The following is a 16,794-nucleotide window of genomic DNA, read 5'->3' as shown; positions in this document are numbered from 1 at the left end:
GTAACGACAATGACAACTGCTATAGTCAGACAACCATTTGTGGTTATGATGATGATGATTATGACAGTGAGCCTGTAAAAGTTGTGATGATGATGATAAAGAAAACCTGGCAGTGATGAAGATAACTAAATTTATGGTCGGGCTGGTGAAGATAACGATGATGGTCGTGGTGATGAATGTGAGAATGATGATGATGATGAAGATAATCCTCACTGGTTATAATAAAGATGATGATGATAAATAAAATGATTATCATGATAGTAAAGAGAATCCTTATTAGACGTGACAATGATGATGAAGGTAACCTTTGTTATTCTTAATGAACAGGCTGATGCTCTTTGTTAGCTTTTTTTTTTCCATCAATGAGCTCATGGCCTGTATGACATCATCACAGGGTGACTAACGTTGTGGGGAAAACACCTGATCTCATATCAGAGGCAGATTACCGAAACTGGATGTAAAACTCTGTGTCTAGGACAGTGGACAGAGTGACACTTTGTGTGAATCTTGCTCTATTTACACTGACTTTACATTTAGATTATTTTACATTACATTTGCATTTTGTTTATTTTTATATCCTCTGTGAATGTGTTAGCATGGCTGAATACAGGGGTTTAAATCCCTCATTAACACATCTGACTGAAAAATCGAATGTTGTGAATATAAACAAGGATGTTTTTGGAAGCTGAGGCCAGCAGCACGGTAGTCAGAAGACTTAAAAGTCGTAGACTTTAGAGCTGATCTGAAAAATACTTTTACTTTTACCACAGATCAAACTGCCATGTCAAATGTAAAGGGTCCCCTCACGGTGACCATCACCCCACTCTACCACTGAGGACCAAGAGACAAAAAAATCGTTTCTTCCTTGTTAATTACAACTGAACAGCAGCCGTGCCCAGAACGGTTGGAACGACATTAAAGCTTAAAAAAACTGAAGTTATTCAATAAAGTTATATTTAAAAACAAAATGAACTTTTAGTTTCACATTAAGAGATGCACCTCATCAACCTGGGTAGCTAGTCAGCGCCAGCTCTAAAGGCTAATGCTTTACACCAATATTCCATAAACTGGTGGATGACTTCACTGTGGCCACAGCCATCCTTTATATACAGTCTATGTTGCTTCTTACCATGGCAGCAGGGAACACTCTAACAAAGCCTGTGTACAACAAACACACATTTACTCACTGGCGGTTTAACGCAGCGAGGCATTAACACTTCCTTAAGGATTTCTATATTTCACTGAAGAGTTGTTGGAAAGCAAAGGCCGAGGAACCGCAGGATAATGAATACTGGATGCGAAAAAAACCTCGAGACAGTGCTAATGTTTCTCTTTGTCTGCTTAATGTTGGCTGTAACACATTATGGGCCATCACTTTATATGGTTATTGGTAAACCACGTCTCACTTGTGTTCCCAGTTTACATCCATGCACAGGAAACTTGACGAGCGTCCTTTTCCATTTCTAGTAAGTGGAAGTAAGGGTTTGCCAAGAGCTGGAAGTGTGCTTAAAAGACACACTGTTATCACTCTGCACACCATCATCAAGCCTGGATGGAGTCCACTCGCGGACGAGTCATCAAAAACTAACACTTTTGCTGAGATTTGAGAAAAATATTCCAAAGACAGACTGGGCCATGTCGGGTAGCCGTGGGCTGCCGTTTTTCATTTAGTACATCTTTATGTCTTTAAAGCATGTTTTTGCAGAGATTGATTTAATTAAATTGCTATAGAAACCAATAATGTAGTACTCACTGCCTTACACTGACTTCAGGAAAATGCCTGAAACAAGACAAAAACTGTTGTTAGCTCTATTATCTCATGTTCGCTGTTCATCTTTGGTGCGTGTGGCCTAGTTGTCTTTGCCCTCTGTAATGTTGGACTCTGGATAGCTGTCAGTGGATGGGTGAATACTAAGGACAACAATGAGAGCCTAGAACTTCATCCGCGTATCAGATGTGATGCTCCGTGGTGTTGTTGAATATTGGACTAAATTATAAACACAGGTTGATAAAGGTATCGTGTATCGCAGCTGCCACAAGGTTAGCGAGTACAATAGATCAGGCTCAGTACATACAGCTCTTAAGCTCTTTTTTGAAGTCTATGTGTGATGTGTAATGGAGGGACTTGGTGGCAGTCGGGACCGTGTGAAAATACCAGAAGTCTGAGGGTCTCTGAGGCTCACAGACCCCCTGTGGTTTGAATTAGAGTGGATTACAACTCTCAGCAACAAAAGACACCTCTCGGCTCCCCCTCTGTGCTCGTCTGAACGAGTGACACAGCCCGCAAAACGTGGATGCTTTTATGCAGCAAAGCCACAGTGCACTGCGAGTCTAAAGCAGGACGTCCATCGCCGTGTGCACACTGCTAAACGATCAGGCCGAAACTCACAATCGTTGGTTCGTTTATTTTAAGTAACCAATCTAGAAAAGATGAAGCATGAAAGATGCCGCCACATGTAATCAGCTGTTGAAGCAAAGCTTTTCATTGCCAATTTTCACTTTTATGAACTTATTTAAAATGTTTTATTTCAAATACATCATATAACTGTTACGGTCCTGGGTCAGTGACCCAGTGTTTTGTTTTTTTATTTTCATCATCATCATCATTATTATCATTATTAATATTAATCTTGCTCCCCGGTCATTCGTGTCCCTCTGTGTTCCCTTTGTTCAGATCAAGTCTGCGTCTCTGTGTTATTCTTCCTGTCTTATGTCGGTGTGTATAGTTTTGCTTTCCCCTTGCCTTATGTGTGATTCCTCCCAGCTGTGCTCTGCTCCGGTGTCCCATTCCCTGGTTATCCCTCAGTGTATTTTAGCCCTGTGTTTCGTCCTCGCTCCACGCTGTGTGCTTCTCCTTCCATGCGTCCCTGAGATTGCCGTCCGTAGTTTCCAGGTTTCCCGGTGTCTTTGTTATTAGTTTCTAGTTTTGGTTTTGTAAAATGATGCTACTGCGATGAAGCAGCCTCTTTTAGTTTATTCCTCTGAGTGTTTTGCGTTTGGGTCCCACATCCTGCCTGTCACACAGCCGTATCAAAACAATAACATCATCGCAACAATTTGTATTGATTGTTTTAGTCACCATTTAACTGTCGCTCTGGAAATGAGCTTCGATTTCTTTTATAAGAAAAAAAATAGACTGAAAAAACTTGAATTGCATGATAGGAAGTGCATGCTGCAACAACTGAATATCAACTCAAACTAATATGGACAATAAAACAACGTGTGAAGTGAATGGGGAACAAATGGGGAAGAGGATACAGCTGACTGATATATGCAGGGTTGGTTAATCCACAAAAGGGTTAGCTAGGCTGCCAGAGGCGAGAGTACTCACTGCACCAACTGTTTGCTACAAAACCATGTGCTGAATGAGGCACATATGAATGCTACAGCTTTCCTTCTAAATAGGCAGGAGCTGGAACAGGTCAGCAACTGGTTTGAAGGTCACTGGTTCAATCCCCGACATTCTCCAGCCCATGTCTTGAAAGTGTCCTTGGCAAGATGCTGACATTATCCCCGGTGAAGTGTTCCAGTATGTGTGTAACTGTTAGAAAAGCTTCTGTGTCCATGGATGAATGTGGCTCGTAGTGCAAAGTGCTGTTCAATGTTCAGCGAGAGTAGAAAAGCACTCTGTATGTACAGTCCCATGCACCGTGTTGTCCCCTGACTGTCACTGTCAGGCCTGAGATTTTGCTTTAAAAAAATCTTCGATAGCAGCAAATTATTCTGGCACAACTTCACCTACTTCCAAGGTGCATGAAGACAAACATCTGATGACGTGAAGACTCCAGGATACTTAAAGCAAGCGGAAACAGCTTTATCAGGTGACCAGCGCTTTTCGGGGTGTGGCCTTCATCATTACAATCTTTGGGCAGAGCGAACCAGCCCAAACTATTCGACCATTCATAGATCTGGAGTGTTAGTTGGTACAAAGCGAGTATTATGATGGTATCACTTTGATCTCAGAGACTATTTTCTACATTTTTACAAAGTGTTGCTCTCAGGTCGGCACAGATATCTGTTAAAAACAAGCATCCGGTTACAGAACTTAGCTGCCATGTGACCTTTTTGAGTGCGCAGTGTGTCTTCAGTCAACTGACAGTAAAATGTCCAGTTGCAGCAGAGCACAGCTTGTGGTGATCCAACATAACCAGTCAAGAAAACCAGTGTTTGACGTTATGGCAGCTATGACCAGTTGTATGTTAATTCGTGGAGGTAATTTATAGCGTTTAGCTCAAAGCAAGACGCACAATCAACTACATACTGGCTTAATGACAAGATGAAAAAATGTCGAGTCATCTTCTTTCAAAGTGTATGCTGCAAATTAGGAGGCTGAGTACGCTTTGTCTAACCGGAATAAAGCGCATTAGTCACCAGATGACTCACCCACTCTCTAAGCTAGAATGACTTCACATATAGTAAAACACTACGCTGTTTGAAAAGGGACACTGCTGTCTTTGTCTCAAAAAGGAAAGACTGCAGTCAACTGTATGATACTGTATGATCGGCTTATTATTTCTGTGGGAGTCGTTATTCTATTTATATGTATGTATTAATTTCGAAACCCCTACTTATGGATCAGGTTTAGAGAGTTTTGGTTAACTCGACTTCCAGTAGCTGTGTGTGTGTAGCTGTGTAGTAATTAGGGCTGATGTACATATTTAGGAACATGCTGACGAGAGATTGGGAGGAATGGGGCTGTAGAAGATCATTTTTGGCCTGTGGCCTCAAAGCACATTAATGTGATGGAGGTATTGTTATTATTTTATTATCATTCGCTTTTTATGTTTTATCGATGGAAGTTAACATGTTTCAGCTGAAATGATATTTGGAAAAAAATGATAATTTAAAAAATACGAGTTTTGTTACGATGAATATGAAGAGCTGTCGTGATAACTGTATCGTGCAGTGTGTTCATGCTACCGAGGAGGCTTCGTAAACAATACAAATATGTGTACTGTCTCTTTAAGAGCTGTCAATATTCGCTCCTTGCTAACCTCTCGCTGTCTGTTATTTTCTGCAACAAGATGGCTGTCGCTCCCGAGAGCAGAGTCCTCACTTTCAGCGTTTTTAAATGGAGCTCTTACTCGTCTACATATTTACCTGAGTGAGTATCTTTCCCATCCTCTGGCCCAGCGTATGCATTAGGTTTTGCGGTGGAAGGTGGTCTTTTGTCATCTCGGCGCACTTGTGTTTCTTCCACCCTGCGCGACTGGCCTAGCTTGTCTGCGATTCAAGCAAGCTAGCGCTAGCTACCGTGTGGGGCGTTTGGTTTCGGATATTTAGCCGCCCGATAATGATAATGTTGTTTTTCCGCTAAACGTTTGTTGGAAGCAATAGCTTACGATGTACTTTCTGTGTGATGAAATGACGCTCAGTAATTTCTGTGAAATGTGTGGGTAACTAAGGGACAGTTTCCCACTTCAGTGTAGGATATCATTTGGAGCGTTATCTCAAAACGTAAACAAAGCAACTGAATGGTGTATTCTTCTCTTATAGTTATATTATTCTAGAGTGACAACCCCAAAAACTTGGCATTGGAACACGCCCAGATTATTCTTTGTTACTTCCGTTGTCACAGCTGTATAATATTTTACGCTTTGATTACGTAGTGTACACTTCGGTATCTTAATACGTGAAAAACGAACGTCCACGTTAGCTAACTGGACTCCAGAGCTGAAGTAGGCAACTAGCTGTTGTTATCTAACCATAGAGCTTTGCTTTAGCAGCTATGCTAATGAGCTTGGTTATAGGCTATCTGAAACTGTTGCAATGAAAGGAAAACTTACTTATCGCTCACGCCAGCACTCATGTTATAATCTAATATAAACGAAGTCACCCATAGTTTCGCGGCTTTCGCCTGTTGCTGGTTCAGCACTCAGTAAACAGTTCAGCAGTAGCTGACTTAATGCTAGTTGGCTAACAACAACAGTTACCTAAATGAGCTTCCTAACAGAATGTAGCGTGACTACAAGAAAGTAGTTTTGTTATGTGATAAATCTACTGTCATAAGCTTCCAGGACACACAGACCTGTATTCGGCCCAACTTTGCACTGCTGTCTTTCCGCGTTTTCTGCTCACTTGGTGGGATGGTATTCCACAGTGGGTAAATACTTGTCTCTTTATTTTGTTTAGGAATATCTTGGTGGATAAACCTAACGATCAGTCCTCCAGGTGGTCTTCTGAGAGCAACTATCCTCCACAGGTAGGTTCATTTCTGGTTAAGATGAGCTTTAATTTTGTTGACCTGGAACAGCAGTTGTCCATGAAAGTCGTGATTTGTGTAGGCTCATAGGGTCACAGTTCATGGGTAATTAGCTTGGCTAATTAATTAACATTAATATTTTAGAGAGGGTGCATCTTGTGAAGGTGCATAAACAGGAAACTGTGCAGTCTGCTCAGAGAGGCCAATGGGATTGAGAAACCCTTTGCTTTACTGGGAATGCTCTTAATTCTTTGGGAAATTTTGACATTTTAAGATGGGGCATTTGAAAACATGTCAATCACACTTCTGCGTCACGTCTGTGTTATTACTCATACAATAACCAGTACTCCATTTTCCCATTTTCTGTAACCTTCTCACCAAAAAAGTAACTACATGTCAGGTCACCGTACCTCAACAACTTTAACGGTTTGGCAGGCACTTGAACGTGTCAAGTAAAAGTAAGTAAAACATTCCAAAAATGATCATTAATAACAGTGTAACGTAGTCAAAGCTTAGCTGTGTTGGGAAGTTTGTAAGGGAAAATCTACCTGAAAAAGAAAGTGGAAGGTGTGGGTGCTGCCTCACCTTTGCCTTCTCTTCCTGTGTGCCCACCTTTGTTTGTTTGTTTTAAACAGGTAACACTTGTGGGAATTCTTCCTTTGCATTTAACTTAATGGGTTTTCATCAACTTCTGTAGCTCCACTTGAACACTTACATTCTTTGGCTCGACCTTGCTCCAGCTGTTGCTGGTAGACCATCTTTCATCATGTCTGGTGCTTTTCCTCCTTATAATAATAATAATAATAATGATGATAATAATAATAATAATAATGGATTGGATTTATATAGCGCTTTTCAAGGCACCCAAAGCGCTTTACAATTCCATTATACATTCACTCTCATTCACTCCGTTAGACTTATTTTTCTTGCAGGTGTGAATTCTCAACAGTTTATGCCGTTTGTGTTTTACAGTTTAATAAAAATGAATCCAATGTTGTTCAGTAGAACTATTAATGTTTATTTACACAGTGTTGTTTTCTAACTGAATGGTAAAGTCATGTGAAAAGCACATCTATGCTTTCAGTTGTTTGGGGGGGTTGGCCTCGCTTACAGTGTCTTCCTGGCCTTGTTTATATTTGAGTGCTCAGTACATGGAATATCTCAAGGCTGACCTTGATCTGCCTGAATGTAACATGGTTTTAAGTCAGGCCTCAGTTACTCCAGTTGATGTAAGAGTAGTGAGTGGATTAAAAGCTTCTCAGCAAGTGTGAATGTGCCTAAATGTGATATTTTAAAAAAGTCACAGTTATACACAAACTAACTGAAATAATAATTCAAAAGGTTGGACAAAGATAAGAAACATTAAGTGAATGTTTGTAATTCATAGTAAGGAGATGAGATGCAGCTCTGTCATCAGTTTTTACTTTAGGTCAAACAAATGTAACAATGTTATCAAAAAGGACGTTTATTTAGTCGATTACAAATAAGATGATAATAAAAAAGTGAATAGGAATTGTCTTGATATAAGAAAAACCTGAAAAAAAACCCCAAACAGTAATGTTTTAATACCAGATGAGACAAATATGACATTTTTGGCAAAAACAATTCTATGTTTGGGCAGAATGAATGCCAGTATCTAAATTTCGCGTGTGAAGCATCATGGTCTGGGTCTATTTTAACTAGGGCTGTGCGCTATGACCAAAATCTCATATCCCCATAGAAGACATTTATCGCCCTGACAACGATATCTGTATCACAAAATTTCACATTTTCTGTAAATTCTGTGGATCCCGGGCAGCTCGACTTGTGCAAAGTGTTTTCAGCTGGGCGTCGTGTACCTGGAGTCGAGTGTTTTGACTGTAACGGCCGCCATTTTCTTTGTCTTTACTACAACGCGTGCTCTAACCTTTGAGTCTGAGGTTTATTTTGAGCACCTGACGGCTCTTTGTTGCTTCTCATCCGTAAACTCTCTCACGTGATTATTGCATAGGTGTAAGAAAAGGTTTGTCGTGTTTGAGTCTGAGGTAGGGCTGCTCGATATAACGATATATATAATATATCAGGATATGAGATTTTGGTCATATGGCACAGCCCTAGTCTGAGTTGGGGTTTGTTTTCCTGCATAATTTGTATCGTACAGTTTTCTGGTCCGTGTCAGACTTTTCATAAACAAACCGTGTCCATGTTACAGAGGGAGCCCCTCGTTTAGGAGTAAGGTTAGAGAACTTTAAGGAATGAATGTAGCCACTACGGTGACCATCAAAACCATGGAAAAAAACAAATGATAGCGTAATATGAAACGACAGATATTTTCATATCGTCATTAGATATACGTCGTTCCTTAAATCGAACAGCCCTAATTTTAACTATGACCCGGATGACCGAGAGCCTACACAGACGATGTAGATAAGCTACTCTTAGCTACTCTCTTATTTCCCAAGGGGTTACCACAGTGCACGGATCCCCATTTCACACCAAATACAACCTTCCCATTTATCCAGGTTTGTGACGGGTCCTCGGACAGCAGCACGACTCCAGGAGGCTTCGTCTTTAAGGCTTCAATTCTGTAGAAATTCTAGTAATTCCAAAGAGTTCACTAACTTTATCTTGCAGCTGTATGAGGAGGTTCCACCTAGCAGTGAGCAGCAACAGCAACTGTTTACGTTCACACTTCTGAAAGAAAAAATTTGCCTTCCTCTCTGTTGAACTCATTGACCGACTTTGACAACACTGTCATAGATAGTGTTGCACGACTTTGAGGTTAAATCTGAAAGTTTGCATTGACTGACAAGAGGAAGTGAAACATTGCAAAACAATGGTTAACCACTCACTTGGAGGACTGAGCACCCCAGACTCAAAATACTCTGTTTCTAGTACAGCAGCTGGGTGTTACGCAGGCTTCACAAAGTCTAATAATTCTGCAGCTCAGGTATGTCCTTTATGCTTTAAATGAAGGAAAACTGCAGGAATCTGCCTGTAATTTAGAGTAGGAGTAGGCGGTGTTTGGATGGTAGAAAACTGCTGGTTAAACAATTGATTTGTCAATCTAAAGTAACAGTTCCCCATGAGAAATGATGCAGAACATTTCTTTCCATTTTTTTATAAGACGTGGAGCATAAACTAAATAGCTTTGTGGCTTGGGGGGCATTCTGTCCTCCCCCTGGGAGATTGCATCCTTGCCAATGGGATCTGTTCATAAAGAAAACAACACTAACATTGTTCATTTGTGCTGCTTCTGAAAACCATATGATCGAATCCCAGAGTGGAAGCATTTTCACACGAATCCACACTGACAGCAGCAGGTCGTGTAGCTCACCGTCCATAGGGAAACCTTCAGCGTTGGGATACGTTTTTAACCCTTTAGAGCCGGTCGGAGCGGGCACGCTCCGTTTTGCGTAACTATTTTTAAATCCAGGTAGCTCTGCAACCACGTGAGCTAGCGCAATAATTTTTTTTGCATATGAAACCGGAGGAGTTGTACTTACATCTTATGCCATCAGCTTGTCCTCGGTCACAGTTTCCTACCACATATAGCTTTGCAAAAACTGCATAAAAAGCATATCGCATATCCGCCATGACCTGCCCGAAACTGGAAGTGACATCATTTTGTGGAAATGTAGTTTTTTTTACCATCAGGGCCTTATGAGCCTATACTGGTGTTTTAAAAAGTTATGTTTGACTTTCTGACTTTGTGTCGTTTCTGGGATTCTTAGGACTCAAATTGCACTGCTGGAAATAGTTTATTTTGATGCACATGCTGCTTTGTTTTTGCAAATTTGCATTATAATATTTATTTTCGTTTTTCCTGCAGTGTATAAAAATTGGTGTATTTCAAAAATAAAACTATGAAGACACTCAAAATAAATTTCCTGTGGTGGGAAACTATTTTGTGCAACTGTTTTGTATTTACAGTTTTGAGGGATAAGTTTTTGTAGTTTTTTGCAATTTATGTAATTACTATGTACTTAATGCAGACATATTATTAAAATTTGGACTGTAATGGTTGTATTGATGTATATCAACTTGAAATGCTCCCACAAATGGCTCCACAACATGTAAAAATATAATATAAGCTCTGGCGGACTTGGTTCTATGGTCGGTCTTAAAGGGTTAAATTCAAACTGGTGTCATTGTCCAAAACACGACGTTCAAATCAGTAGCGTACCCCCACCTCCATCGACTAATTAAAAAAACTGTGCCAAATTACTGGTGAGTAAATTATAACCTTGGATGTGAGTCGTCACGGGAGGGTGATGGGAGGAGCCCATTGTTTCATCACATGTTGTCTCATTACAAACACAAAATGGAAAGTCAACTCAGTATTGCTACTTTTTAATTTACCGTAAAGGTGGGGAGTTTGTGTGATTCATTAATGCTTCATTTCAGATTGATATTGATGCTTTTACAGCGGATGTGAACATGTTGGTCTCTGTGGATTTAAATGCTTTCACATTTCCTGTTTAATCGGTGCTGTGGCCTGTGGCCATGGGTGGATTGTCATTTGATGTCTTGGCTTGTTAGAGCACCAGTGACATGTGGATGCAGTTCATAGTGTGTTGTACTGCCACTTACCTGATGCTGTAGTCGTTTAGATAATGAGAGAATCCCTTCACAGCGACTGGGCAGGCATAATTGCAGGCAATTTCCTGGAGCTCTCTACAAGCACTAAATGCACCATAACTCTGTTCTGTGCTTTCAGTCTGTTTCACCTGTCTTGATCTCTTTCCACAGTTTTTAATCTTAAAATTGGAAAGGCCAGCAATTGTTCAGAGCATCACCTTTGGGAAATATGAGAAGACTCATGTGTGCAACTTGAAGAAGTTCAAAGTGTTTGGTGGGATGAGTGAAGAAAACATGACCGAGCTTTTGTCCAGGTGAGATGCCCCTGTAGCTTCAGGGAGACATGTTTCTGTGTTTGTCTGGTCCTGTAGTGTCTTTATTAGTAGACACAATACCAGGAGAATGACAGTGCCATCAGAAGTGCTCTTGATTGTGGCTGTCGAGACGACTTCTAGTTGACAGAAATTCACTGGTTGAACAGATTTTTTTTTAATTGGCTTAAGTAATAAATTGCCTCAGGTGTTATGTTGAATTTGAACTTCAATAAATACAAATTCAAAGAACAGAGGATTGTAGTAGTTGTAAACGTGCAAATTCAATTGTTGCAAATTGTTTCTGGAGAACCTGCAACTGGCAAATGAGTCCATCCAGCTGAAGAGCTGCATTAGCAGGCTGCATGTTTGTTAACAGCCTGAACTGCAGCTGCAAGGCCACACATGAAGTCTGGTTAGCTGCCAGAGGTGGAGGGCTGTCCAGCAAATGGATTCAGTCGGTATCTCGACTCACCAATAGGATTTGTGAAACAGCTGTGTCATCTTGATTGTCTTTCTCCATCTGCCAGTGGCCTTAAGAATGACTACAACAAGGAAACGTTCACCTTAAAGCACAAGATCGACGAGCAGATGTTCCCCTGCAGATTTGTGAAAATAGGTGAGAGCAGTTTGGCACACTTTGTGTTGTCATGCGTTTGTTGCTGTTAACACTTCTTACCACTTGTTTGTTTAACTTCAGTGCCTCTGATGTCTTGGGGTCCAAGTTTCAACTTCAGCATCTGGTACATTGAGCTGCATGGAATTGAAGACCCAGATGTGGTGCAGCCCTGCCTTAACTGGTATAGCAAGGTAGGCCTCAGCCTGGATTTTAGAGGGGTGGGGCAGAGGTGGAAGAGTGGATTTGACTTCCTGCGTAATATCAGCTTGAATGAAAACTTCTGGGACGTCAGAGGTGCTGATTACAAGATGAAGTACATTTGGAAACCCACAAACACAGTTTGTCTCTGGGACAGTTTCTTTAATTGCATTCACATAGTTTCACTTCTGTCTTAAATTCATGTGTTGGATTCCATGTAATTTATGAATATCATATTTATTACTTAATTACAAAAGATAGTTTGGCCTCTGTGGATTTTAGGCCATGCCTTTCAAATGTAAACAAAGAAAAACCTGCTTTTATCTGCTGATTAGAGTTTAGGCTTACATTTATGTTCTAATCCTGTAAAGGCAAAGAGCTGCAGTTTCTTTTGGTTTTTCCTGCTGGTTGTCTGTCTCTGGACATTTCCCGTGATGTCTCCAGTGTCGGTTGTCGCCATGTGCTTCCACACGCATTAGCAGACTCATTGCAGTTTGCGTTTGGTTAGGACTTTAGATATTTTACATGAGACAAATGAACTTTTTCTCAGTCCTCCTCCTCCTTTGACGATGTAGCAGAGCCGAGCTGGCAGGCTCCTTTACTTTTGTTGTCTTAAAATATCTCCAGACTGCTGACAATTCTCATCGTCCGCCTACCTGCTCACATAAGTTAATGTTGCTGTAAAGTGGTATCGTGTGGTCTCTGTTGTACATGTGTTGCTAGCTTAATCATTAACTTGCATATGATGGAGCCGGGACATTATAACCGTGCTTCTCAGTATATTTTACTACAACATGAAGAACATAAAAAAACTGTACCTGCTACTGTTCGAGTTAACCAGCAGCAGCCGTGTTCTGATCAGGGAGGTTCCTGGAAACGAAGAACTAACAAACTGCTGAAACGTGTGGTGCTTTTGGGGCGATGTCAGATTAGTGACTAACGTTAACAGTGCTAACACAAGCCATTCCTTCCCTGACCCGTAACCATCAACATATCTGTGCATGTGGTTTGTTGCTGCTTCGCTAGTTCAGCAGTTTCCAGTTTACTTTAGTTTACAAATTATAGCCGATATACAGCTGTTTATTTAAACATCTCAGAGTGCGCCCAAATGCTTGATGGAGCTGCAGAAGCTGGTGATAGCCTAGCACAGCGGTTCCCAACCTTTTTTGCGCCACAGACCGGTTTATTCCCGACAACATTTTCATGGACCGGCCTTTAAGGTGTCGCGGATAAATACAACAAAATAAAACTAGTACCGGTACCAAAAAAAGAAGATTTATTCATAACACACGTGAAAAGACCCAGGAAAACCGAGTAAACGATAACAAAATAACGCTGAAAACCGATAAAAACCCTGAAAACCAGACATTTCACAGCTGAGCCTCAACTCTCGCGGCCCGGTACCAAACGACTCACGGACCGGTACCGGTCCGAGGCCCGGGGGTTGGGGACCGCTCTACTCAGCCGGATGGTGGACATGTACATGCTCATGCAAGTTAGTCGTGTTTGAGTACTTTGCTCGCACTTTACATCTGCACAAGCAGCACACCGCTTTGAGTTCATCCTTAGGTTTACCCCTTTCATCCAAAATTGGCGACTTTATATATATATATTTTTTTTTAATGCTGTCAGTGTTAATGTGCCGTCATCACGACTAACACGATTAATAATTAACCCATCTGGAGCACAGACTGAGTCAAAATCCCCAAAATGTCTCTGTTAACACATTTCAGGCAGTTTGTCCAAAGTTTGTTCATTCTCTCACACACACACACACACACACACACACACACACACACACACACACACACACACACATACACACACACACGTGTGTGTGTGTGTGTGTGTGTGTATATCTTGTTCAGTTTCATGTCACTAAAAGAAGCTATAACTTAGATGTTCTGTCTTGTTCAGAGTTGGCTGAAGGACTAACGACGTCACACACAAAAAAGAATTTCCCAGAGACTAGATGTTCCATATATTTTTGATGCTGCCTCCTTGTGACAGTACACAGCCACAACATGGTTCAGTGCACACGCTTTGTGTAGGACCAATGCACAGATACACCGGTCCCTTAACAATGGCAGAAACATTTAACTAACTATATGAACCAGTCGTGCACATTCTTGAGGACGACAGTAGCCGCCGCTCTGAACAACAGTATCCTGCAGGTTTTGGCAGGCTACACCTGTCAGGTGTTTGCATGGCTGAGCAGCTGCATCTAGTCCTCCAACTGTAAAGCATCCAGTGCGGTGGTGCAAAGCACCCACCCCTAGACGCTATAGAGCAGCGGACACGTGTTCTCTGGAGTGATGATTCAGGTTTCTCCATCTGACAATCTGATGGATGAGTCTGGGTTGGAGGTTGCCAGGAGAATGGTACTTGTCTGACTGCATTTTGCCAAGTATGAAGCTTGGTGGAGGGGGATTGTGGGGTGGGACTGTTGGCTCAGCCCGTTAGTGAAAGGAACTCTTAATGCTTCAGCAAATCAAGACACTCTAGACAATTTCATGCTCTCAACTTTGTGGGAACAGTTGGGGATGTCGCCGTCCTGTTGGAACATGGATAAGGGAGTTTGGTGTGGAAGAACCTGACTGGCCTACACAGATCCTGACCTCGAGCCCAAAAAAGCACCCTTAGGATGAATTGGAGTGGAGACTGGGAGCCAGGCCTCGTCCAACATCACTGTGTCTGACTTCACGAACGCGCTTCTGGAACACGATGCTCATAACCACCGTATGGATTAAGAATCGAATACCCTTGAGTTCATATACGTGTGAAGGCAGTATAATGTAAAATACTAGACTGGTGGCATCATGCGCTGCGTTTTTGTTTGTTTTTAAAAAAGCTTTGAGGCGTAATACTCAACCTTCAGTGTCATTTGGTTTCACACGTGTTTGATAGACCTGATGCTGTGAGTCAGGTGTGGTCCAAGCATTTGTGCAGTGATTTGAACTCATCAGTTTGCTCTCCGTCATGTCCTTATAGTACCGAGAACAGGAAGCCATCCGCCTTTGCCTGAAGCACTTCCGACAGCATAACTACACAGAGGCCTTCGAGTCGCTGCAGAAGAAGACTCGAATAGCTCTGGAGCACCCCATGCTAACCCACCTGCACGACCGACTGGTGCTGCAAGGAGACTTTGATGCCTGTGAGGAGCTGATAGACAAAGCTGTGAGAGGTATGCAGCCATAGTGTTTGTTCTGACTGAGAGAAATGCTCATGGGATTACGCTTGTTTTCTTTCTAATAATGATTTTTGTCATATTTGATTCATGTGTCCTCTTGCTAGATGGCTTGTTTAACCAGTATATCAGCCAGCAGGAGTACAAGCCCAGGTGGAGTCAGATCATCCCCAAATGCAACAAAGGTACAAGCGCCCAAGAAATCAACCGAGACGACATGAACAGTGAGCCCATCTTTCCAGTGGGAAATGTTCCCGTTTATCACACATTTCAATACATGCTGACAACTTTGCCACCTGTCTAAAGCAGCGCTGTCTTTCTTGTCTGTTTGCTGCCCGTCCCTTCGCTCCACCCCATTTTGCCTAATCCACGCCTCACCTCTCTGCTTCGTCGTCTGTCCCCCCCACGCTCACACTCCATCTTTGTCTTTTCCATCCTCTTTTTTTTCTTTGCAGGTGACGGTGACGACAACAGGCCGGGGATGAGGGGAGGACATCAAATGGTCATTGACGTCCAAACTGGTGAGACCCACACAGCGCACTGTTATGACTTGGCTATGACTCACGTCCTCCTATGCACACTGAGCTCGCAAAGCTCTGCTGCCGTTTAATCAAATTAACCCTCCACAGTTCCTGCACCTCGAACGTTCTCCTTCCAACGAAACCGTTCTGTTTGTAAAAACACATTAATCACTTTTGTTTCGACAAACGCACCGCTACTTTTTAATGAATTTATTTTAACCCTTGGATCTGACAACATTGTTGGTAGTGTACTTCCCTGCTGGCTGTCAGGAAAAACAAAAGCCTGCATTGTTAGTGTGTGTATGTGAGACTGAGTGATGCAGTGTCTGCAGCTCGTGTATGAGCTGGGAGAAGGCAGCATCTCTGCTCTGCATCAGGCAGCACACACTGACCTCTGTGTCCCACCACAGGAGTCGGTAGCAGAAGTTGGTGCAGGACATCCCCAGTGATTTCTCTGTCCGGTCCCTGATATCGTTTACATTCTCGTAATTAGTATTATTTTATTTTATTTAGAATTTTTTGTCAAGGAGTTTGTTTTATTTATTTAAACACAAGGAAGGAGCAGTTAAGCTATGGCGTCACAGCCCCTGATCTGAGTCCCTTTACTGGCTGTTGGGATTTGTACTGTACATTCTGGTTATGATGAACCGCTCTCTATTTTAACACACGGCTTATCTGGTAAATGTTTACGGCATGAAAGGGACAAAGGGACAGAACACTTGGTTATCCAGGGTTTTCCTGAGGTTTCTGGATGATATGCAGCATTTGTTGTGGTTGTGTGGGAGGCTGCACTGATTGTGTTTCAGTAAAGCCTGTTGGTTTGGACATTTTGTTGTCATTACAACAATTTACATGAAACAATACAAACACAAAGAAAAACTCTGAAAGACTTTTTAGAAAGCTTGCACAAGACAACAGTTTAAAAAATGACAGTCTGGCTGCTTGGAGGCAAAATACAAAGAGTGCAGTAGATTTTTTAACAATACATTTACAAAGTCGATGAATATATTTTACTCAGTAATTTAACAATAATTTTATACCGTATAAAATTATATTTCTATCGCACGAACCTCGAGTCCTTTCAGACAGCTGCCACACGGTGGGAGTTATTATAGCGTGACACGTGGAAAGCTGCAGTTAGTAATGTGATTAACAAAATACAAACTAACACCTGAAACAGAGAACTTATGTTGAGC

General features: G+C 41.7%; 1 protein-coding gene across 2 annotated transcripts in view; it reads left to right on the top strand.

Moving 5' to 3' along the window:
- Positions 1-4,984: 4,984 nt before the first annotated feature.
- The window catches only part of mkln1 (muskelin 1, intracellular mediator containing kelch motifs), a 30,760-nt gene continuing 18,950 nt past the window's right edge, over positions 4,985-16,794 (top strand). Inside the window, exons 1-8 of one of the 2 annotated variants that reach the window (XM_084910142.1) lie at positions 4,985-5,104; positions 6,133-6,202; positions 10,934-11,076; positions 11,604-11,692; positions 11,774-11,883; positions 14,882-15,074; positions 15,185-15,262; positions 15,533-15,598. In XM_084910142.1, the coding sequence (XP_084766268.1) occupies positions 5,025-5,104; positions 6,133-6,202; positions 10,934-11,076; positions 11,604-11,692; positions 11,774-11,883; positions 14,882-15,074; positions 15,185-15,262; positions 15,533-15,598 (829 nt within the window). In that variant the 5' untranslated portion in view covers positions 4,985-5,024. Of the gene's footprint in view, positions 5,105-6,132; positions 6,203-10,933; positions 11,077-11,603; positions 11,693-11,773; positions 11,884-14,881; positions 15,075-15,184; positions 15,302-15,532; positions 15,599-16,794 lie in introns of both variants that reach the window. The other variant, XM_084910141.1, reaches the window with a different exon arrangement.

Source organism: Perissodus microlepis, chromosome 17 (genome assembly GCF_051167445.1).
Source record: "Perissodus microlepis isolate ML-2025 ecotype Zambia chromosome 17, ASM5116744v1, whole genome shotgun sequence".
Lineage (NCBI taxonomy): Eukaryota > Metazoa > Chordata > Actinopteri > Cichliformes > Cichlidae > Perissodus > Perissodus microlepis.
Note: the sequence above shows the minus strand (reverse complement) of the source record. Positions and strands in the feature narration are given on the sequence as shown.